This window comes from Rhododendron vialii, chromosome 10a, assembly GCF_030253575.1.
Source record: "Rhododendron vialii isolate Sample 1 chromosome 10a, ASM3025357v1".
NCBI lineage: Eukaryota > Viridiplantae > Streptophyta > Magnoliopsida > Ericales > Ericaceae > Rhododendron > Rhododendron vialii.
This window is the reverse complement of record NC_080566.1, coordinates 36910368-36938020: the sequence shown is the minus strand read 5'-3', so window position 1 is coordinate 36938020 and position 27653 is coordinate 36910368. Positions and strand designations below refer to the sequence as shown.

The following is a 27653-nucleotide window of genomic DNA, read 5'->3' as shown; positions in this document are numbered from 1 at the left end:
TATGGGAAAATCACCGGGCAGAGGCGTGGACCAGGTTTATTTACCATCTGATGGTCTTGACTCTCCAAATCACCATTCTAATGACACAAGGACAAATATTTACCAAGACATGGTGTGTGAAGTTGAATTGACAATTATACCCTCCCTTTTATATACCAGTAAAAAAGCCCTAATTCTCAATTGCTCCCAAATCCTTCCTCATCGTCTACTGCTCTCATCAACGGACTCTCCTCTCTCTCTGCACAACTGGTATGTTCCTCTCTCTCTCGTTCTCTCTCTCGTTCTCTCTCTCCTTCCTCTCTTCTCTTCGTTGTTCTTTGCTTTATCCTCTCTCTCTGGGGTTCTCTGCTCTCTTTATTTGTTCTGCTATTGGAGACGATTTTTTGGTTGAAAAACCAGATCGGAGCATCGGAGTCGCGAAAAAAATAAGCAAAATCCATTATGACGCTTGTAAAATTGGAGTTGCAGGGGGTAAGGGTTACTATGAAACCCTAGGCGCGGTTTGGAAGTAAAATTGGCCAGCATATGAACACTAACTTGTTCTTATAAGTTTGTGTCGGAGTGCTGTTTTACTTTTTTGATGTAACTCGTTCCAAAATAGAAATGGCTTGAACAAGTTGAAAAGTAGATATGCTTAAGTTAATAATGCTTGTAGCTAGGTTGTTACCTACTCAAGAAAAGCTACCTGTAATGCTAATAAGTGGGAATGGATTTTGAAGAAATAGATTGGTTTTTGATAGGTGGGATCAGAGCCCTTTTGGTGAGGAGCTGTTGGGTTACAGTATATTATGCACAATACCACAAAACTGTACCAATTCTGGCATAGAAACTTGGGCATTAAGGTGATTCATTTATGTGTCCTTTGTATGCATTCTATGAATTAGAACCTATATATATAGGTATTCCTTCTTACGCTCCTATTGTCTAAGGAATGATATTTCTAATGGTGTGTAATGACTGTTGTTGTGCCGTTTTCCTTTTATGTATAACTTTTCTTTTTGGGGTTATTGATTCCATGAAAGCAAACAAACCCAAATGACAGTCAGGTATAGAACCTGGAAACAAACACAAATCAGTCAATCCAAAACGTATAAATAGAAGTAAGCAAAGCTACCTCGGGATCGAGGATCAAAGATCCTGAAGGAAACCCTCTAGTCAGTAGCTAGAAGCCTTTTAGAATCAACGTTCTTGACAGTAGCTAGAAGCCTTTTAGAATCAACGTTCTTGATTTTCGTCCTAGAGGTAATGCAAACTCAATGGCCTTTTCCACCAGCTCATCTCTTTTGCCAAGCATAGCACACCTTTGTCATGTAACACTCTAAAGCCCCCAAATTTGTCCACCATAAGAGTACTCAAAGAATAGATGCTCATGGGAATCGTGAGAATTGCGAAGGACACATTAGGATTCACATTCATTCCCAACCTACAAGTCCATCTTTAGGGTTTGTTTGAAACCTAGGGAAAAGAAAAGAAAGGAAAAAAAAAAAACAAAGAATCAAGCACAATAAATTTCCTATACACTTTCCTTTCCTTTTCCTTTATTTTCCCCAAGTTCCAAACATACGTTTAGTTGTAAGCCTCCTTAGAAAATCAGCCATTCAATAAAAGTCCACCTGCGGACAAGATGGATAAACCAAGTGATTTTTCCCCATGGAATAGAAGTAGCATTCTCCTCAAGGCTTGATAATGATGATTTGTTAAATTCCATCCCAATATTAAGAGAATTGGCAGGGATTTGAGTAGTAATTGGTAGAATCTTTTCAATGTTCTTTGTTAATTATAGTATGTAATTGTGTTGTAGGGAGCTGAAAATCAGTCTATTGGGATGTGGTTTATGAGTATGGTCATTGATTTGGTTAAAAGGTAAAGCTATTCACTCCTTTGCCCTATGCATATATATGCAACCAATTGCAAGGGAAGACCTTGCCAGGAATGAAAGAGCGGATGGTAAGGCATAGATTGTATCGTTAATAACCTACTAAGTTATGCAGTTTATTGATAAGCACCTAAGATTGTATGATTGTGGTGCTTAAGTCCCCTAGTGAGTAGTGTTCTTAGTTATAACTCGTCGTTTTTACTCAATTTTACTCGTAAGGTAGGTTGTTCAGTGTTTCAGGTAAAACGTCTCGAAAAGGATTATTCTGACCACGAGGCCAACCCCCTGGTGAAAACTTTGCCAGGATGACCCAAGAGCGAATGCGCTTCGGGTTTCCAAACCTTGTATCTAAGGCAAAGGTCTTCTTTCGGTTTAAGCATTTATCTCTATCCTCTTTTGTGCACACATGCAAATCGATATTGATAATGAAAGTGTGGTGGTATGTCTGCTTTTTTAAATGTTTACTACAATAGTTGTGTAGTAGATTACTTCTCCATTTGAGGACCAACATAGCTTTATTAGATCATCTTTAATGTGTTGTTCTTGAGCATTAAATTTGTGGGTGCTGTGTAATAGTATTAGTATTCAAATGTAAAATTTGCATTAAACCGGGCCAACACCTCTGACCCGTAATTGTCCCTTTTACTTATCCTCTTAATCCCAAATGATTTATAGATGGTGTGTAACATATGGTATTAAAGAGTTTAGTGGCTTAATCTAGAAAGATTAAATGATGTGGTTTTTGCACAGCATTGTAGTTGCTGCATACAAATATTTAATTTGACTTCCTATTGCTGTCCTGTGTGATTTACAAATTACCTCATCCAAACAAGTGTTGTGGGTGTAGTGTAAAGGGTTACATGTTTTATTGGACTCATCGAACAATTGAACGTCCCTTGTATCATGTAACTGGGTATGAATTGCGTAATGCTTATATATGTAGTTGATGTTGTGCAGCAATGTCTACAACTCCTCGGAAGTTGATGTGTTTTTGTTATTCGGGTGGTGAGCGCATGGCAAATGCGGATGGTAGCTTGGGGAAGTATATGGGTGGTGTATCTGAAGCCACAATCATTGAAGAAGGCATACCGTTTGAGGAGTTAGTCGTGAAAGTTTGCTTGCGCATGGATATGAGGTCCGATGGGAAGTCATTATTTTATAGTACAAGCAAGGACAAGTCGAAGCATTTGCGTATGAGGGATGCAGATGGTGTTTCTATGATGTTCTGTTTGAATGAGGATGAGGTTGACATATTTGTGGAAGAAGAGACCCTTGTGAACACACCAAGACAATGTAACATAAGTAGCAGGTATAACTGTTGTTTTTTTTTAAATATAACACACACACATATACATATATGAGGATTCTGCATGTTTGTGTTTATGTGAAAAGTGATATTGTTTTGAAGAGGTTACAAATGGGTAACATATGGTTTGGAAGAAGAGGTTACTGTTATCCACTTTTTCATTAATTGACTTGGTTGTTGCATAACATGTATAGCAATTGGTCTCCTTAATGATTTACTTGATAAGTTCCCTACTCAAGTGTTCTACTAAGACAATTTTTTTTTGTAGGGAGTCGAACCTGTTGAGTAGCAGTCCATCCACTGCCGCAGGAGAACCTTCTTCGACTACCAAAGATAGTTTGACTATTTGCCATGAAATGGGTTTGGTGCCGTACTCGCAACGGCGAGGTGAAGACATTCTAAGTGGTGATGGTCAGTTGTTTGACAACCATACGCTATTCAAGAAGGCTGTTATTCTTTTTGCAGCATTGAACAAGTTCACTTTCAAGTATTTGGACAATAGTCGTCATTATTATAGGTTAGCTTGCGTGGTTGATGGTTGTCCATGGAAGTTAACAGCTAGGGCACAAGGTAAGTCTGAACTCATTAGAGTCATCAAGATGAAGAATGAACATTGCCACATTGCACAGGACAACACTAATTTCAAGCCAAGGATTCGGGCAAAAGAGATGGGTATGATATTCATGGACAAAATAGCAGGGCAGCCCAATTTCCTCCCAAGGAGCATATGCAAGGACTACGAGCTTGCGTTCCATACTCCCCTAACTTACTCGCAAGGATGGAGGACTAGGGAACGTGCCCGTGAGTTCATAAGTGGGCCGGTATCCATGACGTATCACTTAGTGCCGTGGATGTGTCAACGTCTTATAGAATCAATTCCCAACACGAAGGCAGTTTGGAGTTCTTCTGAGGATGGTAAGTTCAAGCAACTTTTTGTCGCTTATGGTTGCAGCATTACGGGGTTCTTGGGGGGATGTCGCCCGATGTTGTTTATTGATGCATGTTTTTTGACTGGTCCATATCGCGGTAGTTGTTTGTCTGCAGTTGCCTATGATGCGAATGATCAATTGTACCCTCTTGCATATGCTATTGTATCATCAGAGAACTACGAGGATTGGTTATGGTTCATGCATAACTTGAAGGAAATTGTTGCCGGAAAGGAAGTTGTGGTTGTGACAGACCGTAATCCTGGGTTGTTGAGGGCAGTTAATGAATTATTTGGCAAGGAATGCAATGCATGGTGTGTTCGCCACGTGAAGGAAAATTTTAGCAAGTTTGCCACCGCAAAAGGAATGAAGGGGAACCCCAAGAAGACGGCATTGCATCTTTTCACAAAAATTGCCTATGCATGTGATGAGCGGCTATATGGGGTGTACTTGACGAAATTGTTTGGGCTATCACCTGAGTTGTCGAAGTGGGTTGAAGAAAATGGTCCACAACACTGGTCGAATGCGCGATTTCCGTATCGGAGGTGGGACAAATTGTACACCAACATTGCCGAAAGCTTCAACAATTGGATATTGAAATTGAGAGACTTGGACATCATCCAATTCATGAAGGGCCACGTCACCATCACCACTGACATGTTATATAGGCATAAGATGGAGGTGGGTAAATGGCATCCCTTGCCGGTTGGTCGTAATATAGACAAAATGATTAAGGATTCTCAGGAAAAATCTCGAGGTCTCACTTGTCGACCCACTTCTCCCATAGAGTTCATCGTGTTTGCATCCGACTGGAAATCTCATGCGGTCAAGCTCCATCCTTTTTACTGCAGTTGTGTGCGCTGGCAGATGAAAGGCATCCCTTGCAAGCATGCGGTGCGCGCAATACAAGGTTCGTCGTACAATATATATAACCTTGTGGATCCTTTCTATAAGGTGGAGGCACAACTTCTTATTTACACGACCGTAATGTCTCCCATTCCTTTGCATGACATGCCTAATTCGACTAACATCGTGCCACAAGTTCGTGAGATCCAGTACGGTTCTGAAGACCTTGACATAGCCACCTCTTCTTCCATACCCATGCAAGCGCTTCGACCTCCTGCTACAAAGCGACCAGCTGGAAGGCCGAAGAAAAAGAGGATTGAGTCACAATTCCAAGAAAAAAAAACTATTTTTTGTGGGCTTTGCCATGAGCCTGGACACAATCGAAGCACATGCAAGTCTCCATTGCCTGGGTGAGCGTTGAGAATGTAATCCAACCTTTAGCTTACAAGAATCAGCACTTGTGCAAGTCGAAAATAAGCACTTGAAGTTCTTTGCAGTAGTGGATTGTATTGTTCAATTCCATTTTGTGGCGATTGTAAGTTGATGTATGGCTGCTGTTGATCAGAGTAGTGTTTGCCTGCCATGGCTGGTAATGCTGTTTGCTCCTACTTGCTGTTGCTTCTTCTGCTGCTTGCTGCTGGAATACCATTCTCCGAGGTAGTAAGAGCAAGTAAATTTTACGAAAAAAGTACATTGGGTTTTCACACAGACTACCCTGTTGAATCACGAAGAGCACTTATGTTTGTATATAACTGTGGAGTATGAAATATTCCCTTTTCAAAGGGGCCCAGCTAAGAAGGCCAGTGAAACTTTGGATTGACAGTACCTAGCTCAAAGGGGTTGACAGCTGAAAGATAAAATACGGCTCTAAAGATGGTTAATGATCTTGGGTCGCAAGAACCGAAGACTCATTGAAGTATCATTTGGGCAACTTCTATGGGATTTGTCTTGATCTTTCAAGATGGGTGGAAGATAATAATCCAAAGCACTTTATTGGCAGTTTTGGACGGAAAGTTTTGTGCAATGGTCCCCTCTAGGAACTTACTTGGGTACAGTTCATAGATAGACAGGGAGGCTGCTGTTTGGGGCGATGCTAGCTTCAACCGGCTTATGCGTTATTCTCATCCCCAAGTTTACTTTCATAATTGTTTTAGTATTCTATACTATGCCTTTTATATATTGTAGGTTTTCGATTGATGCATAGATTTTGTGTTATTCACTGTAGGTAAAGTTAATACATTTATCTCATGGGGAGACATGTTTTGTACAGCAACCATGAACCATGCAATCCTCGTGATACTCATTTAACAATTTCTATTCCTCCACTACTATTGTCATTGTAATTTTGACAAAGATTTGTTTCCTTGAGGCACCCCTAATGTGAGTTAATAGTCTACAGGGTGGTTTTAAATATGTTCGATGTGAGAACTGGAATAGTGATGAGAGATTTCAAGGGACGCGCATATCAGTTTGCAGTTGAAGGTGCAGTAAGCGGCGTTTTCAGGCCTATTTTCAGGTGCATTAAAAATATCTATGATTTGGATGGATGCTTTGTGGCAATTGTTATTCATAGTTGTCTCATGTATGAGTATCAGTGATGGTGTGGCGGAAAAGAGGATAATTATTTTCCCTGAATTGGTAAAAGTGTTATCTTTGTCTATGTCTGTGAAACAGACACATTTACTCTTATTGACAACAAATCCATAAAGGTTGAAAACCTTGTGGAAATTAGTTGGTCGCCTACTGAACCCATTGTTGCACTCTTTGTTCCTGAACTTGGAAGAGGAAACCAACCTGCGTGAGTCGAGCTGTTTCATTTCCATATTCCGTTTATTTTGTTCCCTTTCTTTGTTCCGCATCAAGGAACAGGACATACCCATTGAGGTTTTCTTGGAGTTAGAGAACAAAAATGACAAGATTATTGCATTTGAACTTGATTTCCGAAGGTCCACAGATTCTCTGTCATTTACGGCGACAGCCCTAACCTTGACATTAGTTTCTACTCCATGCGTAGCACTCATAATTCTGGCTAGGTTTCAAAGCTTACTACTCTTAAGGGAAAGCAGGCTATTGCTTTGTACTGGTCGCCAGCTGGACGTTTCATCTTACTTGAAGGGTTGAAGGGCTTCAATGGACAGTTGGAGTTCTATGATGTCGATGAAGAATTTCATGGCAACGGATATTGAATGGGATCCAACTGGAAGGTAATTTGTAGGAAGAATTTGGTTACGATTATGTTGGAGGTAATAAAAGTCAATTGCCAAGTTGGGGCTTCGGCAAAAACTTGCTTATGATTTCAAGTGAACTGAAGCTTATCGATTTCCTGCCCTAGTATTTCCTTAGCTTTCAATATACAGTTCTCTTGAAAGAGCATAGAATCCTTGCTTGATTTTTTTACGCACACGCACATCTGGCGATAGACTCCTTGTTTTATTTCTGAAATAAATTCATCTTATTTTCTTTATAAGCTCATCTGCTTGTGAATTCAGGTATGTTACAACTTTAGTTACTTTGGTTCACGAGATGGAAAATGGTTTCAACATCTGGTGTTTTAATGGCAAGCTTCTATATCGCATACTAGAGGATCACTTCTTTCAAGTAAGATTTGGTGGTTTTGGGGGGGGGGGGGGGGGGGGGAATTGATCTTATTATGCAACGTTTATCCTTTGGGGTTGTGGATAGAGTAATTAGTAATACATGACTGCCTTGGATTTGCCTAGGATATTGCTTTACCATATTTACTGATATTCAATTAATAGGTTTAATGCAGTCAACCCCAATGTTTGTGCTGGCTTTGGGTGAATTACTTTGTTCTCACATTCATCAATAGCGAAAGAAACATTCTATCGTGTCATAACTGGTGCATGTGCTGCTGCTTGTAATGACATTTTAATTTTGAAAATGAAATGGTCCTGGATGTCTTCATGACCCTGTAGATTTACCTTAGGTAAAAATGGATCTCATTATATAATGGACGAGTGACATAAGTAAATAGAATTGTCGCTAGTAGACTATATAGAGATTCTATGGGTGGAGATATCAGATATCTACAGTTATAAGTTCCTACTCTTGTGTAAAATTATATGATCGAACACCTTTCATTGTAACTTTGTCAAATGTGTACGATGCTATCATGAATTGCAATAATGTTTTTGAAAGGAAAACAAAACTCTCCAGCTTACATTACGTCATCAGTTTACTATATTTGAAAATTGGAGAACTTTGATTTTGGCTGGAGGTCATGGGGGAGACAAGAGACTGAAAACAAAGGGAAAAGTATGACCTGCAGTTGAGGGAAATGAAAGAGTATTGGACATGTGGGGAATCCCTCACATTAAAAAAGGAGGATTGGATAGCCACCGAACCAGTCCAGACCAATCCTCACTTAAACATGCTGTTGTTTCCAGTTATCAAAATTCCTTAAAACAATGACTACACAACGGAAGATGTATCAAAGCAACTCAAATGTTGATCTTGTATTTGTAGAAGTTTTGAACATCTTGCTGGGCTAGTAATTATGAGCTCTTCTGCATGGCCGGTGTAAACAGGGATTTTATTTCATTTTGCTTTGTTATTTTGGCAAGCAAACAGACAGAATCATTCCAGAACATGTTTCACCATTCTGTTGTCTTTTACTACAAACAGTGAAAGTACTTAATTTCACTGGTGTTCCATTTCAGTCTCTCAGGAACGAAAATGAAAATTTAGTGCCTACGTAGTCAAATACGACATGGCCTGACTATGGTATGTGTTTTCTGTTGATCATTGCAGTTCCTATGGTTCCTATGGCATCCAAGGCCCACCATCCTTCTTGTACCCCATAGAAGGAGGAGGAGATTGCCAAGAACTTGAAGAAGTACACCAAGAAGTATGAATACATTAGGACGAAAACGTGTCGCTGCTGACTGAGCAGGACCGAGATGGGTTTTGGAGTGGAAGCGATTACATGAAGATGATAAATCAGACAGTTAGTGGCTTAGGGACGGACAAGCCAGTGACGAAGAAGAGGAATATGAGGCAAAGGAAGTCGAGGTTGAAGAGTTTGTTGATGTTTCGGAGGAGGTTCTATTCGACTTTGGGCATGAGTGAGCTGATACACTCCCTAACATCTTCCGTTATGCAGAGCAACACTCTCCAGCTTACATTTTTTTTTCAAACATGAAATTGTGTTGTGAGAAATTTTGATCATTCACCGAGATCATAAATATGTTGGAAGTCATGCTGACAAAATTATGGTCATGAAGTGAAGACCAATGCGACATAAAAAAGTAAATTTGCATTAATAACTAATATCGAACAAACCCAACCAAATAAACAATTCATATATGAGTGGATACATGACATCAAGTTAAACCACCAAGCACGATTACGTAGAAATAAACTGAAGACTAAATCACAAATAAAACACATCCTGCAATTGTGTTGACTTCTCAATAACGCATTCAAGGTTTGCGCTTGTTATATTCATACATGCAGTTTTATGAGGTCGGAACAAAATGATGTTTCTTACAACGAGGCAAACACCCGTCTTTATCTTCCTTGCAAATTCTCCTTCTACATATGCCTTATGGTGGATACTGGCCTTCCTGACTGTGTATGGCCGCATGATTTCACCAATGTGCCCACCTAAGTATTAACCACGTAGTTAGGTCAAGCGATAAATGACCATGATATTTATTGAATATAGGTAGTTGAACTTACGAGGTCGACACGTCCAAATGAAGGAAATTTATTCACAGTAGCCAAATCTGTGTATTTAGGGAACTGAAGGTATACTGCCTTTACAATATTTATCCACGCTGGGTTGTCTATGAAATCAGTGTCCTCACTCTCTACTGTAAGGGATCTATGAACTGCTTCATGTGTAGTCATTACCAACACACCCTCCCCTTCCCTTCTGCGATGTTACGCTTCTTGAACAACACCAGCTGGTCCGGGAATCGTCCGATCATGTACCCTTTCTGATCCCAAACTACATTCTCCCATGCCTTTGCCCTTCCATTTTGAGTCCGACTTGTCCATGGTTTTGTTCGAACCAACTTCTTTCAATGTGCCTGCACAAAAATTTAACAATAATAATTACACAAACATTCACAAATACCATTACCAACATACCATCTCACATATCCCTAATGTGTGAGAGGGCTACCTTACGTAGAAACCAATCTTGTATGGGAGTTATTGGTAGGGTACTTATGACAAGATTCTCTGGAATTCTTAGCTGGGCCCGTTTTAAAAGGGCAGGTGGAATAGGGGATGGCTCACACTTAATATTCCATAGTCCACATTTATATAAACACATAAGTGCTCTTTATGATAATAAATTGTACTCTTTGTGAAATAAAAGTATACTCCATGAGTAATCTTTACTTGCTCTTACTACCTCGGAGAATGGTAGGTGGAGGTACTGAACTCCATAATACATTTACTACTTTTACTGTGAAACTATGGGTAAATTTCACTGACCTCCCCTGAGGTTTCTCAAACAAGCACTAACCTCCAAACACCGCTATGGCGGGAGCCTTGTGCATTGGGTTTTCGTTTTTATTTTATTTTTCCTCAAAATTTTCTACTTAATTCCCTTATTTCATATATTGTAAATAACTATATTTTTATATATCATGTTATATCCTTAACCGCTTTTTCGTACAGGCTGAATAATAAAATTGAGCCCTCGTAGATGATTAACTGCATCGTTTACTTGAATGAAGAACTATGACAGTTCTCACAACAAACGTGAAAGTTGTGGAACGATTGATAGACGCATATGGTGGATTATTGGTAGGGTCCGTCCATTCATGGCAAGATTTGTTGGACTTCTTAGATGGGCCCCCTTTCATAGGGCAGCTGGAATAGGGAATTCCTCACACTTAATATTCCATGCTCACCAGTGATGTAAATTACAAAGTGCTCTTAGTGATTATATTTGTTGTAGTCTCTGTCAAAAACAAATGTACTCTTTGAGTAATATTTACGTGCTCTTGTTACCTGGGAGAATGGGATAATGGTAGTTGAGGTGCTGAACTCCATATTAATGTTAGTACTGTCACTGTTTAATTTATGGTAAATGATGTGTATAAATATGAGATAAGGAATTTATTTGCATCTTCATTATTTGGGTGTTGTCTTATAGAAATACTCACTTCATCTTCTTTTTGCCTCATACAATGTTTGATGGCTCCCCTCAATTCCCATCCCAACTATTTGTATACCTCTGGTTGGTTCACATAGTTATATCCTCCGAAACATTAACTACAATCCAAAGAAGCAAAAAAACCACAAAAGTGGTAATAGAAGACAAGATGTAGTTCGTTTCGATTCACAAACCGAGAAAGAAGCAATACAATCCAAATTGTACTTCGGTATGGTATGGGCGATGTTGGTAAAAAACCACTAAAGTGGCTATTTACATTATTATATTGTATTTTCCTCGCGATCCCCGGCATCTTGATGAAGACTGGTCATAGCGGCCTTCTCAGCATTGTCAAGCAGCTTCACTTCTATGGTGTTATGCTTGCAAACCCGGGTGACCTAAAGTGACTATCTACATTATTATGTTGACTTGTCATGGTCAAGACAATTCCCACAGACTTGATGAAGACTGCCCATGTTGGCATTTACAGCAGTGTCAAACAACAAGGACTTTTGTGGTGTTACGTTTCCGTAGGGACCCCCTTTTCGTTGTCTTATGTTTGTTAATGGAAGTTGTATGTATGCATGTTTGATTGATGGAACTATGTGATCGAGATTATGTCCATCTTAAGTTTATAAATTAGTGGGGTCATTTTAAGGCAGATGAAATGAAAATCAATTTTCTATTATGCAACAAATGTACATACTGCATTAATTATACAATAATGCTACCCACATACAGATGTGGCCGAGAGAGTGGAGATAGAGAGATGAGAGATGGAATTCAGGGACATATAAGTAATGGTTGTCGGTGGCGGCATTAGTGGTCATAGTGGTCGTACGATTCAGATGTGGCCGTTCTGGGGGTTGTCGGTGGAGAGAGCGGCGGTGTTGACACTTGATCTCGGGTGGTCGGCAGTTGTTCGCGGTGGGTGATGGTGGAGCAAAAATGTATTTTTTTCCGGCAAAACAGGAGGGGGGAGAGAGAGAGAGCGAGTGTGTGTGTGTGTGTGTGTGATTGGGGCCCTTTTTCTTTGCCACGGGGGCTGCTGTGCATGATCTATTTGTAATGTCTGTGTGGCTAGCATTATTGTTAATTATATGGTGTACGTTAATTATATGGTGTACACAGATGTTTGATGGGGATGTTTGATGTACTCTATTACTAATATTTCAATGTTCTTACTAAGTCGGACCATGGTAGTTGAGGTGTTGAACTCCCTACTACTTTTGGTACTTTCACTGCCAAATTACATATATTACAAATGTCATAATATTAGTCAAAATGTTGGTCAATAGTTATTGTTAGAGTTCATTTATGACAACATTTCTTGGGCCACGTTTTGTAAGGCCATCTCAAAAAGGGGATGGGGCACACCTAATATTCCATAATACGTAACTAATTGCTCTTTGTCATTCAACGCTGTAGTCTTTGGGAAAAAAAAATTACTCTTCGAGTAATATGTACTTGCTCTTACTAACTCGGATAATGGTAGTTGAGGTGTTGAACTCCACAGTACATTTGGTACTTTCATTTATAAGTCATTGATATTTGTTTTGGCTTGTAATTTGCTGTCCTCATACCCATCTAACTGGTTTATAAAAATAGGGGACAAAAATAAATAGCAACAAAATGAAAACTACAATTCAAATTGGGTTTGAGCCTTGTGGGTGGATAAATTATTCACTACCTTGTCACAACAAATTGGATAGAACCCTTGTTCGTGATTTAGTGGGAGAGCGATACAATGATCCAAAAAAGTACATTGTTAGCTTCAAGATATTCATTGCGGTATCAATCTAGAAACGTAATGGTATCGATGGTACAATTATTTGGCCAATATATGACCTTGGAAGGAACGATTTATTGTTAGACTTATCTGAACTATGTCCATATAATGTCATAATGGTAGTCAAGAATTATTGGTAGGGTCCATTAATGACAAGGTTCACTGTCCTAAACATTTCCCGTGCTGGGCCCCCTTTCATAGGGCAGATGGAATAGAGAATGCCTCACACTTAATATTCCATAATCAATAGTTACGTAAATTAAAAAGTGCTCCGTATGATTATAAATTATGTTCTATGTGAACAAAAAATGAACTCTCTGAGAAAGACTTACTTAGTCCTGTTACCTCGGAGAATGGTAGCTGAGCTGCTGAAGTCCATAGTAATGGGAGTACTTTCACTGTGGAACTATGTCCATATAATGTCATAATGGTAGTCAAGAATTATTGGTAGGGTCAAGATTCACTGTCCTAAACATTTCCCGTGCTGGGCCCCCTTTCATAGGGCAGATGGAATAGAGAATGCCTCACACTTAATATTCCATAATCAATAGTTACGTAAATTAAAAAGTGCTCCGTATGATTATAAATTATGTTCTATGTGAACAACAAATGAACTCTCTGAGAAAGACTTACTTAGTCCTGTTACCTCGGAGAATGGTAGCTGAGCTGCTGCTGAAGTCCATAGTAATGGGAGTACTTTCACTGTGGAACTATGTCCAATTAATGTCATAATGGTTGTCAAGAATTATTGGTAGGGTCAAGATTCACTGTCCTAAACATTTCCCGTGCTGGGCCCCCTTTCATAGGGCAGATGGAATAGAGAATGCCTCACACTTAATATTCCATAATCAATAGTTACGTAAATTAAAAAGTGCTCCGTATGATTATAAATTATGTTCTATGTGAACAACAAATGAACTCTCTGAGAAAGACTTACTTAGTCCTGTTACCTCGGAGAATGGTAGCTGAGCTGCTGCTGAAGTCCATAGTAATGGGAGTACTTTCACTGTGGAACTATGTCCAATTAATGTCATAATGGTTGTCAAGAATTATTGGTAGGGTCAAGATTCACTGTCCTAAACATTTCCCGTGCTGGGCCCCCTTTCATAGGACAGCTGGAATAGGGAATGCCTCACACTTAATATGCCATACTCAACAGTTACATAAATTAAAAAGTGCTCCGTGTGATTATAAATTATGTTCTATATGAAAGAAGAATGTACTCTTTGAGAAAGTTTTACTTGCTCCTGTTACCTCGGAGAATGGTTGTTGAACTCCATAGTAATGGTAGTACTTTCACTGTTAAATTTATAGTACAAATTTATGTGTATAAATAAATATGAGATAGGGAACTAATTTGCATCTTCATCTTCTTGTTCCCCTCAATTCCCATCCCAACTTCCTAGTCATAAACCCACAATCATTAACTACATAGTTGTCTAAACTAAACATACTGACTTCGTCTTCTTTTTGCCTCAATTCTCATCCCAACTTTGTTCATACCTCATCTTTGACTACAATCCAAACTTAACTTTCCCAAATGGTTTGTCTTAAAAAAATTCTACTTGCTGCGCGTGAACAAGATGCAGTCCGTTTCGGTTGAAAAACCCATTAACAAACAATACAATCCAACCTTTTAAATTGCTCTTCCTTCACAATCTATGGTTATATACATTTGTTGTTGGGTTATTCTTATTGGGTATGGGCAGTGTTGGTAAGAAATAACTAAAGTGGCTATCTACCTTATTAGGTCCTTCTCCCTTATTAGGTCCTTCTCACACCCATTTCGAGAATTTCTCATAATTTCTAACGCCGAGTTCGATATAAGTTCAAAAACCAACAACTCCATTTCTTTTCAGTGACAATATGTCACGAGCTTTCCCAAGCAGTTGCTTTTTCCATAAAATTAATGATAGGTTCATTGGATGCGTAAACCTATCTGCTTGGGTATGGTATGAGCGGTGTTGGTAAAAAACCACTAAAGTGGCTATTTACATTATTATGTTGACTTGTCGTCTCGATCCCCAGCATCTTGATGAAGACTGGTCATGGCGGCCGTTCTGGCATTGTCAAGCATCTTCACTTCTGTGGTGTTATGCTTGCAAACCGGGGTGACCTAAAGTGGCTATCTACATTATTATGTTGATTTGTCATGACGCACAAACAAGCAATCCCCACAGCTTTGATGAAGGCAACCCATGTTCGCATTTACAGCAGTGTGAAACAGCAATCAAGGACTTCTGTGGTGTTACGTTTTCGTAGGGATGGGACCCCTTTTTGTTGTCTTATGTTAGTTAATAGATGTTGTATTTACACAATTTTTAATGACGAAACTATGTGATTGAGATTATGCCCATCTTAAGATTGTAAATTATTTGGGCCATTTTTAGTCAGATGAAATCAATTTTGTATGAAACAAATGTCCTCCTACTGCATTAAACTGCATTAATTATATGGTGTTTTCAGATGTTTTTTCATATAATTGTCTTTAATTACTAAGTTCGTTGTTTTGGAATTTCTGAAAAAGTTGGTTGAGGTGGAATGGAAGTTCGCACACGTAACTTTCCACACGTCTTAAAGTCAACACAACATATGCTCGTAATCAATAAATTATATATATGGTTTTCATTTATGTATGATGACCTGGGAGAAAGTAAGGTAGATGCGGACTACTAAATTCCCATCCTTATGGCATATAAATACCACCAAGTTGTACCTCATGTTACATAGTCAGAAAGTTCCCCCACTTCAGTGTCATCACAAAAAAACCTCTACGAATATGTAGTTCATTTGAATTGTTCACAAACCCACAAACATGCGACCAGAAGACAATGTTCATAAATTGTCTTCCATTACAAAGGTGTGTTGTTCTCCTGTTCTTCTTATGTATGGGCGGTCTTACAAAAAACCACTAAAGTGGCCATCTACATTATTATAGGACATTGTCTATCTGTCACGATAGTGCTGTGTATATTCTTATTGATTCCCTCCGTTCGGAGCAAACTGCCGTTGCGTTAGATGGGGTGGGTTTAACAATCTGATTGCGCATCCAGCGGTAGAAAGGAACAATTTGGAATTCGATCGGTGGCTGGGACAGTTATGAGTAGTGTCGCTCCACTTGCGAACGACTGCCGCGTATTGTCTTGTCACAGTATTTGCTTGCTCTTACTACCTCGGACAATGGTAGTTAAGTTGTATATGAATACTTGCAAATCAATGTTAGTGAAGATATATTGGTAGGGTAAATTTATGACAAGGTTCGATGGGGTTTCTTAGCTGCGCCCTTCATCACAAGGGCAGGTGATATAGGGGGTGGATGACACATACTATTCCAGACTGTGAATTGAGTTATGTAAACACAGAAGTGCTCTCTATGATTATATGCTGTACTTTATGTGAAAAAATAATGTACTCTTTGAGTAATATTTACTTGGTCTTATTACCTCGGAGAATGGTAGTTGAGCTGTTGAACTCCACAGTACATTTCGTACTTTCACTGCCAAACTGTATATAATTAGTTAGTTGGATATTGTCAAGATATATCGGTAATGTATGTCAACATATATTGGTCGTAGATTGGTGACAAGATTCAAGATATATTGGTCGTAGATTGCTGACAAGATTTGCTGGGCTTCTTAGGTGGGCCCGTTTCAAAAAAACAAATGCTCTTTATGATTCTAAGTTCTAGTCTTGTTGAAAATAAAATGTAGTCTTTCAGTAATTGATACTTGCTCGCTCTAACTTCCTCAGAGAATGGTAGTTGAGGTTCAGAACTCCAGAGTACATTTTGGTACTTTCACTGCCAAACTATATACATTTAATTAATGTCATAACGTTTGACTGAAAAAAAGGTCGGCAGTTGATTTTTGTGTTTTTTTTGGGGGGTTGTTTCATTTTTTTTGGGTTCTAATTTGCTGTCATCATATCCATCTAACTGGTTCAAATTGGGTTCGCGGCTGAGCCTTGTGGGTGGAGAAATTATTCAATACCTTTATAGATGAAACTGGACGAACCCTTGTTCGTGATTTAGTGGGAGAGGGATACGGATACAATGTGGGTAAATCTTGACATTTTGTAATACCTTCAAATTTTTAATTCAATTCATACAAGAAAGATTGAAAATTAAATTTTTTAACTTAATCAAAAAATTGACGTTGGCTCCTCGAATTTGATTGCGGTATCAATCGAGAAATGTAACGATATCGATGATACAATTATATATATCTTGTCTATCAGACCGTATGGACCGATATGGACCGATACACAAGCATATAATGTTACCGGAGATCCAATGTCTCATCATTACTTAACGGTAGATACACATTATACATAACGCACTTTACAAGGGACATTTACAATGTTATCGGATACAATCTTGGATACAGTTGGGAACCAAAACTGCATGCAAACCTTGAATTTGTTAACCAAAAACATACTTCACACACAGCAGGCAGTTCCACCAAAAAAACCGGCAAATGAACTTGCCTGTTTAACACAAACAAACACAAACACCTCTTGGATGGGCCAAACCACAATTACACCTGCTATTAGTTTTATGCGTCTACCAAGTTTAGGATTACAATGGAGGATACCAAAAAAGATGATACCAATTGGTTCCATACCATTTCAACCAGAGCATAGCATTGAAGGCTACTGAAGCGAACAACAATAGCTTTAGCCACTAGCCTAACCTTAAGTGTAAATGCAGAATATTGCATGGTAAACAACAATAGCCACACGCACACCAGCTATGCAGTATCAGCAACTACCTATGTGCTGCTTGTCAAATGGTACAATCACTACGGAATGCTGCTTGTCAAATGGTACAATCACTACGGAATGTACCAACAAAATACAACGTCAACGTACGAAGGCTAAGAAAAAATTACAATGCTTCTTCCTTATCTTCTTGGTCGTCCTTTGCTTCTTCTAACTAACTCTTCTTGGCGTGCTTGGATACGTGTCGAACACTTGTCAACATTTGGCTCAGATAATCTGTAAATTTAAGACCACTTTTTGAAAGACTAGTAGGCTTCAACATTAGTTGCCAATTTGACCTTCTAATGTTGCCCCGCCTAAGTCGTGAATGTATCTTCCAAAAATTTATCATCATAGCCACCAAATATGGAACATAGCTTCATTGGTGCTGCAAGCAGAATATTGGACACAGTTTGGAACCAAAACTGCATTAAAACCTTGAATCTTCCACAAATACACATGGTCATGAACATACACACAGCTACTGCAAACTTTTCAAACACCTGTTGAACAAAAAAACACTACACTAAAAACAGCACAAGACAGCAACAACACACCCATAAAGCTGTTGAAAATTGCATGGTAAACCCATAAACCTGTCTTATAGTCCCTCTGGCTCAGATAATATATCATCATATCATCATAGCCAACAATATATGCCAATGCCAAACACACACAGTCATGACAGCATGCTGAACTCAAAAAATTGCAGAAACAGACAGTCATGCTTGAACACCAAAGTCAAGATTTTCATATTGTTTTCTGCAGTTTCTAGTTTTCTGAACTGCATATTCCAAACACACACCCACACACCTGCATTTCACCATAACAAACACTATATGCCAATGCCATATAAGAGGTTACAGAAAAAATATGTTTTTGGCTCAGAAAAAATTGAAATATTCAAAGGCACTAAGGCGGCAACATTAGTTGGCAATTGACGGTCTACGCCTAAGTCCTTAATGTACATATCAAAATGTTGTCATCATTGGGAAAAAAAGTTGAAAGTACTAGTACCAGAATAAAAATAAGTCCGAATACAACAACAGTCCCAAAACAACAACAACAACAACACAACACAACACACACAACACACACACACACACACAAACAGCAGTCCAAAAACAGTTAAATGCAGTTTGAAAGCAACCTTTGGCTCAGATCAAATATCATCACATCCAAAACAACAAACACTTGGCTCAGCTTGTAACACATCATAGCCACCAAATTGGTTATGCATTTCCATAATAGCTTGGTAACAGCACAAAATAGCATGGTAAATCAAACTGCAGTAAAGCTAAACAGAAAACCATGTTGAAAACTGCAGCAGCCCTTTGCAGTTTGTCATGATGTCCACTGGGCTCAGAAAAGTATTAGGAAAACATGAGGGTACTCATGGCTGCAACAAAAGTTACCCCGCCAAGGCACTACCTTCATTTACATTGTAATTGTTTCATCATTGCCCTATTAGGGGTACGGAATCACCCATAACAAATTCGGGATGTACAATCATAGCAGCACCATATGCAGTAGCAGCAACTATGTATGTGGTACTTTTCAAATGGTGTATCTTGCACACAAACAGGAGCACAATACTCGTGAAAACATTCTCCAACAACCGTGAGGTGCACCATAGGAAAACATTTTGAAAAAATAGCTGGTACCATCTACGGTAACATAACAGCTCCCAGCTTAATAAACAGCAGCAAGATTAACCATTTGACATAATATAAAACAGCACTAACCTGTTGAAAGTATGTAAGAGCAGTACATACATATGATACACCACTAAAATCCCTTTTTCCAAAATTGAAGCCCAAAAAACATATTCTGCATATATTTTTGAAGTCTTCATTTGGTTCTTCATTTGGTCGGCAAATATAATAAATTGACAACCGCAAAAATTTGGAATACCGTGCATTAGTTGGCCCGTTTCAGTGGTAATGCATCTTCGTCACTTCAGCGATGTTGTCTAAACAACATCTCCCAAAACCATTCAATTTCAATTCACTTCACTAATTTTTGAAGAACCACATCTCGCAACTGGTTATGCGGGCTTAACAGCAACCGTACTAGCAGCCTCTTGCGCACATCAATAGCATCAGCTCCCACATGATCCTATAATGCAACCACATGTATGAGTTTCTGGTGCTCGTAACATTATATGCATAGGTAAGGTGAAGCAAGTATTTGGGCAAACGTTTCTTACCTCAAGTTCCCGTGTATTCATCCGGCCCCCCGTCCAGTGCTCCATGAACTTTAAAGTATAAAATCCACAATCGTGCCTGCATCCACACAAATGCAGTTCATAAACATGCATGCATTATGTCGGCATTAGAGTAGCTTTGTATAAGTAACCACTCACGTGTTCGATTGCTGTGGGACTTCTGGTTCATGGACATGCCAGTCATTCCATGGGGTATGTAGTTGTTGCCTTGACCGAGTCCGACTCAATACGTTGAACAACATCCTTACCTACTCACTCAAACAAAACAGGTACATTACACATGCGAAGCTTGACAGAAAAATGACCATGCAAAAAGGAAAATAACATTCAACAAACATGACTGGCCTGTGCTTACCACTGTAGCATTAGCTACCTTCTTATCGGTAGTTTGTAATACCATTGAGTCAAGAACTTCAATCCGCTTATCCACCAAGTTGACAACAACACAATACCAATGTTCAATATCATTCAGCAACACCGGTAGAAACAGCTGCATAAACCCACAAGGATTTGCAAATAAGTATTATCGGGACCCAAGCATGGAGGACAACTACATCAGAATGATAGTTTGACAAATGTAGACTGTAAAACTTGCCAGATTGCACATTGCCACATCGTATCCCAACATGTTTGCATCCACTGGATCTTCAATGACCTTCTGATCTTGTACTTTATCGAAATTCAACAAATTGTTCTACAACAGGAACGAATGGAACAAAAATATGAATTACCACCAATATAAAAATGTAGCCGAATGAGTAAGGAAAGTGAAAATACACATATGCTAAATTACCACAAATGAACTTGAAAACATGTGTCGTGTTGGACGAGGGACCCCGTCTTTGATTGGGGCCTTTGCCTTTTCTTGTTTCATCAACCATTCGGTCATCGTTGTCATCACCTGAAAAACCATTCCAAGAAACACAAAATGGGACATGAATGTAAGTGAAGTAATGAAGACTGAATATGTAAGGAACACTTGCACTTAATAATTAATGCAATTGTAGATAAATTTATGCAATGTACTATAACTTACCATAGTGGACATATGACCCCTTGGTTTGAATACTTCGTGTAACATATCATGCGATAAATGGATCTTCCCGCCGTCCATTTTCACAACATAGTCCCTGCAAGTACCAACTTATTTAATTATTGAAAATTACAGGAGAGTAGTTTTAGAATGTAGGATTAAGTAGTCATACTCTTCTCCTGTTTTGTTTGGTGGTTGCATAACATACGCCCACACTTGACTTTCTTGTTTTGTAAGCTTTGATAGTTTGACCTCCGGTGGAGCCACGTACGGCGTTCTTGTCGCTTTACTTGGTTTGAAAGTCCTCGTACCCCGTTTCGTAGATGGTCGGGTTACGGACTTACTTTTCTGAACACGTGTACATGGCCTTTTGTTCAATGGCGGAGTCAATGCGACTTCTTGTTCTTTTTCAACCTCTTCATCTCCTTCTCCTTCTCCATCTCTTTGTCCTTCATCATCATCATCATCTTCTTCTTCTTCTTCTTCTTCTTCTTCTTCTTCTTCTTCTTCTCCTTCCTCCTCCTCCTCCTCCTCCTCTTCCTCCTCCTCCTCCTCCTCGTCCTCCTCGTCCTCGTCCTCGTCCTCGTCCTCTTCCTCGTCCTCCTCCTCCTCGTCTTCTTCTTGTGCACCTTGTTTTTCACCTTCGTTTTCCACCACAGTTTCTTCTTCTAGCTCCACATGTTGCGCATTTTGTACAACATCCACTTGGAAAGCCTCCGGAGAGTACAATGGCATTTCCCGGGCAAATAAAAGGCCACTCATGCGGCTGCCATCCATGTCCTCCACGTCTACCCCATGCCTAACCTTCTTCGGATTGACAGTGGAGGTTGAAGGAAAATCCTCCACGTCCATATGTACATCACCCATCTCAACATCATCTTCATTTCGATTCTTTCTCTTCGTGGAGGGCTTCCTTTTTGACGGACTTGGTGTGCATGTTTTGGGAACATCACCCATCAATGCGCTTTCCAAGGCATCAAGATGTTGCATTTGGTTGAGGAAATTTTTCTTCAAATCATGATACGCAGCAATTGTGCACTGCACATAAGGTTAAGGAGTAATGTTATAAATATAAATGACATAAGAGGTACAATTGTATATCGGCGACGAAGTGAAGTTTCCTCACCGGATGCCGATAAGAAGCCTTAGGGAATTGCTCAGCAATTGGATCAACCAACTCCAACGTCTCATCCTTTGCAATACGTTCTTTTATTAACTTTGTCGTCCATGACTGAATAAGGGGTTCACCTTCACTCCCAACCTTCATACCCATTGGGTGTTTGTCAAAATATATCAGCTGCAACAAAAAAATATTATGAGTCAGAATAGATTACAAACGAAATTTATAGCAAACAATTGACAAAAGTTTAACATGTTGATGTACTTACCATTAGAAGTAACACACAACCAGCAACGCCAAGAGAATCCTTCTTACCACCACCAACCTTGCCACATCTCTTCTTGTACTTCGCAATTTCATTCACCAACCAATCAAGCACAAATTCTGCCCATGCATATGTAGGAGTTTGCAATATATTGTGCACTGCCGGGTAAAATTTTGTGGCAGCCACATCCTTCGTGGTTGGACACAAGAAACAAGAAAGCACAAACAGCACGTACGACGTTTGGAACTTCACATCAGCTTTCTTTTTATTGAATACTTGTTGCATCATCGCAAATGTGACTCCTCTCTTCAACGGTTTATTGTTTTTCCCAAACATCTTTGTAATGTGTTCAAAGTGGGGGTCTTGAGTGTCCGTCGGAACTGGTATCGTTCCACAAAATAGCCCTAGCGCCCTTCGAACATCATCAGGCGTGATTGTATAAACCCTGACCCTCCCAAACTCCAAGCTCTTGGTGACAGGGTTGAAATGCTTAACTAACCGACTTATAAAATCACGGTTCAACATTGTACACTTCAATTGAAGCATTGAACCAAAACCCACTCTTTGAACAGCATCTTGTTGGGCTTTGGTCAATGCCTCATTTACTTTGACCAACTTCAACGGCGAGCACCGACTGCGAAATACCGGCTACACATATAAAGGATTTACGATTTAATACAACGTAATATAACCCATCATTGTTACACACATGATATGTTAACATAACGATTAACTATACAAAAAACGACAACATACCGAAGCATTTTTCTTTTTTTCCTTCGGAATTTGCTTTTTAATGCGGGATTTTCTTTCATTGGTCTTGTCCACAAATGGGGCTCTTTCCGCATCAGACATCTGCTTCCATATTTCCGCAGCTACTTTGGTATGCTGGATAGTGGAGACAAAATTTTGTGTTCATACAAACATGCACTACAGTTTACCAAATAACCATACAAACTACAACCGCATTAACTCTAACCTGTCCAATTAAAAACCTTGGACTCTTATTCGCAGCTTTCGCTTCTTTAAGATAACCTTTACTGTAGTTGGAAATTTTTAAAAAGGCATTACAACACAACCAAATACCTGTCGCTAGTAAACACATTAACAAAGTAACTATATTCGTTGTAAAATACGTACAGGAAAAGCAAATAAGGATTGGTGTGGGTACGTCCCTCTGCTGCCTTTGACCCTTCAACTCCTGCCTTTGTTGCTTTTTCAACTTGCAATCGCTTCTTTCCTGTTGTTGTCATCCTTCATACAGCACAAAAATAACAAAACTTTAATTATTGAAACTATTATGAGCAAAAAGGATTAAGTACTCAAGCTGCTACTTCGTTTTGAGTTCTTAGGTTGTTGTAAAGGAGCTACCTACCTATCAACAACAAAAGAAACAGTCATGTGAGCTCCATATCATATCTCCTTCTATTGACCCTTTGCTTGCCAAAACAAAAATCTTGCCTTTAGGTGGCAAATGTCATCTAATTCACAAACTGTTTCAGCATCCATGTATAGACAAGAAAGGAACTCAACTGATCCATCATCACTCATCACCATGTGGGTCTAACAAGACAAGCGAAAATTGAATATTGACTAGCAAAAGTTTATTATCTTATGCAACAATATCATTGTTTCTCTTTTAAAGAATAAATTGAGCTTTTAGCTTGCTGAATACATAATAAATCTTACAAGTACCCGAACCCACTGAATATTGCAAAACAGTGTAAACCACAGAGATAAACTAGGATTTTAGTGATGAGAGATTTTTGTACTTTGGATCACCATTGTTTGCATAAACAGTTTGTTTCTGTGCTCTGCTCTCCTCAGTTTTATGGGAGAAGAGTACCCGAACACACTGAATATTGCAAAACAGTGTGTCGATAATGATATTAATGGTTTACCATCCTCATGATATATATAGAGAGAGAGACATTTATCCAATCTACCTAACTCAATTTTCACCACAACATTTGACAGGCAAAATGGTCTGAGCAAGTTTCCAGTCTATTGATGAACAAGCAGAACCTTTGTCCCAAAATCTTACATGCAAACTTAAATGCATCATAATATAAGAACAGTGTAGACCTAACCCTTTGGCACATTTTCTGCTCTTCTCTGTGCATACTTCTCTGAAGTAATTCATGCATTCTTTGCTTGTTTTGTAAATTCAATGTGCATAGTAGACTTGGATTTGCTTTAATCATGGATTTTCAGAGGGCATTACCAAGACAAAGGACAATTATGAGTTTTACAAAGTAATGGTCTTTACTTCATCTTTTCCTTCACATCTACTATTAAAATTAAAAGTTATCCTTGCATTTGACCTCATATTGTTTTTGTGAGGTCGGTTTCAGTGATTCTGTGCTTCTGTGCTTCTAGATAATTCTAATCGTGATTGTTTATATTTCTGGGTTGGATAGTAATTGTTTGCCTACGTGCACCTGATCTGTTGATATAACCTCCCCCGGCTAAAAATGGAGAGTAACTATTACTATTCAACCTCCTTGTGTTATCAAGTTTAACACAATTTTTGTGGGGCTAATCTACAAGGATCTTTGCGCATAATTCAATTAAGGCCTCCGCGAGAGGACCAGGATTAATCCCTAGGGATTATTGAGGTGTACGTAAGCTGGTCCAGACCCCTGAAATCTTATTTATTAATGAAATCGATGGTTCTAGGGTTTGGTGAAATACCCCTTCGATCGATAATCTACAATGGTTCTAGGGTTTCTTTGCAGAACAAGAGGGGAGAGGGATTGGTGAAATCGATGTTTGTCAGAGCGTTAATGAAATCGTCGAAGGAGGAGTCAGGGTGCGAATGGCACCAGTACTGAAATCAATTGAATTTTTTGGGAGGGGATGTGCGATTTTGGGCGCAGAAGAAAGGCGCTTCCAAAATTTTGGTGTCATGTTGATAACTTATATGAATTAATATGCTGCTTATAAGTTACATTTATAGACAATTCGAGCACTAAAAATAAATTTTAGACTACATTTACAAGAAAGTGAGTAAAATCACTAAATTATAACCCACCATTTTTAGAGGTATAACCGAGTATATTCATTGCTATAAATCTAACACCAACTATGTGGGGTACTGGATTTGGTGGGCGAGGTATCCCTTTATGAAATAGCCATGTGATAAATTTAACAGTGGTAAACAAGAAATTAATTAATTATTCATTCTGTTTCGAGCCTGTAACTAGGAGTTAAATCAATTCCCTTTTTTAATTGATCAAAACAATGTGGCCTTTTGCACAAAGTCAACGTAGCTATTCCTCAAGACAAAAACAGGTAACATTCACGATTTGCACAATCGAGAAATAATGAACTTTTGGGTCTTAACTGCGAGAGCTTCCACCTATAGAGCTGTTAAAAGAAACAAAGAATGAACTTTTGGAAACTCACTGCGAGAGCATCCACCTATACCAAAGAATAAAAATAGCAAAGAATGAACTTTTGAAAACTCACTCACTGCGATAATCCACCTATACCAAAGAATAAAATAATACACGCAAAACAGTATTTCTACAGTAAGCTATGGTTCCCTTGTTGTGAATTTGCATTCTGCGGATAGCTAAATGGATCTCCGAATGGATTAGAAGGACCTGGGTATTGAATCTGCTGCTTGGGATATTGAGGTAAATATAGAGGCTGCGGCGTCGTCATCATGTTTTGTATAGTAAGCTATGGTTCCCGATCCAACTTTAATATACAATCAACCACTCAACCTCCTACTTTCTCTAGGTGTCAACAAACTTTTTCCCAAGTGTGCTAGCCTACTACCCTAAGGCTCGGTAGACCATTCAAATAGTTAAACGCACCTAGGAACATTCGTGTCTCACTCAAATGATTCTAAGGGCAAAGAATGCCCAATGCATATAGCGTTTCTACCTCGAACACTTAGGAGTGTACCAAATCACCCGTAATATCCACATACGACATAACCTCCAAAATCGGTATGGATTCTAACAACCAACCTACCGTACTTTAACTATAACTTCTTATAGGTTTAGAGTTTGATTATAAGACTACCACCATTAGAAAGTAGATTTTCCATACATCAACTTCAATATATAATATGCACCAAACGGATTCCGGATGATAAAGTTATGATCGTCAGAAGTTTTAAAATTAAGCAGATTATTCATTCCCTATCAGTAGGACACAACCTCCTACCGGTAAAATACCAAAATTTCTCAAACATAGACACTACTGGACAGCATTTCTACCGGTAGGGCCAAAACTCCTACCGGTAGGACTTGTGTTTCAGCGTACGATTTCTAGTTTCGACAGATTTCTCCCAACAACAAATACGGACGTTTAAACAATCTTAAACACATCAAACCAACTCATAAACATATAAAGGAGGAGAGAAATCCCTAAATGTCAAATTGGCAAAGTTAATCATCCACATTCAACTATATCCAATTAAACAACGTGAATTTAAGGACGGGAACGAGTAAATTTGATTGAAAAATCATAACTCTTTCATCTTAAAACCCAACAATATTGGAACCAACGCCAAAAGTTGCACGACTACAAGTCCTACTCTCTCGGTAACAATTCCAGGTTCAGAAACGAGAGGAGATTAACCCAACAATCAAAGGAAAAACAGATTCGCAACCATTTTCGCCCTAGTCGACCAACCCTGCTTTAGAAATTTACCAAAAATTGTATACTTAACCAGATCACTTGATTCCAACGCCAATCCCTTCTTAACTTAAATATGCAGCTCCTGTAAAAGACCCAAATCCACCCAAAATGTTCATCATGCCCAGAAAATTAAAAGAAGACAGCCACACACAGATTCGCGCTTCCAGAAAACAGCCGGTATTTAAAAATTCATAACTAATTGTGTGATTATCGGTTTTTCATGATCTTGGTACCGAAATCTTCGTATTGAAACGTACTTTAACTGTTATGAAGACACCAAAAATTGATTCCTGGCAGAAGGGCTCCCAAAAGACAGATTTCCAAAACCCACGAAATTTTCAGCATATACCAGATTCATTCGAGACTCAAAATAAATGATCAAACTAGTATCTTTACGTACCTTGGAGTCTCCGCAATCTAAAAAAAGACTCATACCAATTATGACTAACTTCAAAACCAAGCCAAACACTAGTTACATTCTTCACGCCATGAAATAAACTAAATATAAAGACCAAGACGAAAACACAATCAGCACTTCCGAAAGATGTCATCATGCACCTTGTTGCACGAGCATAACCCCAAACGTACGAGTAGCCTCTTTCGCATATCAGTACCCATTTTATCCTCTAACATAAGTACATGTATAAGTCTCTTACACCAATTTGTGTTGTACATAAGTACATGTGTAAGTCGCTTGTTTCCTCTTTTCATCCTTTAT

At 38.9% G+C, this 27653-nt stretch overlaps 1 protein-coding gene and 1 pseudogene across 1 annotated transcript; one reads left to right on the top strand and one right to left on the bottom strand.

The window, feature by feature from the left end:
- Position 1: 1 nt before the first annotated feature.
- LOC131303193 (eukaryotic translation initiation factor 3 subunit B-like) lies at positions 2-9043 on the top strand (annotated as a pseudogene).
- An 11070-nt stretch (positions 9044-20113) lies between these two features.
- LOC131303192 (uncharacterized) lies at positions 20114-27553 on the bottom strand. The gene is made up of 16 exons (XM_058329969.1): positions 27550-27553; positions 27285-27352; positions 25688-25702; positions 24052-24134; positions 23366-23533; positions 23259-23319; positions 23036-23167; positions 22283-22927; positions 22021-22191; positions 21536-21932; positions 21067-21298; positions 20898-20991; positions 20655-20762; positions 20457-20555; positions 20217-20351; positions 20114-20149 (listed from the first exon to the last, which is right to left on the bottom strand). Exons 1-16 carry the CDS (start codon positions 27551-27553, stop codon positions 20114-20116), a joined length of 2448 nt encoding a protein of 815 aa, XP_058185952.1.
- Between the last annotated feature and the right edge of the window lie 100 nt (positions 27554-27653).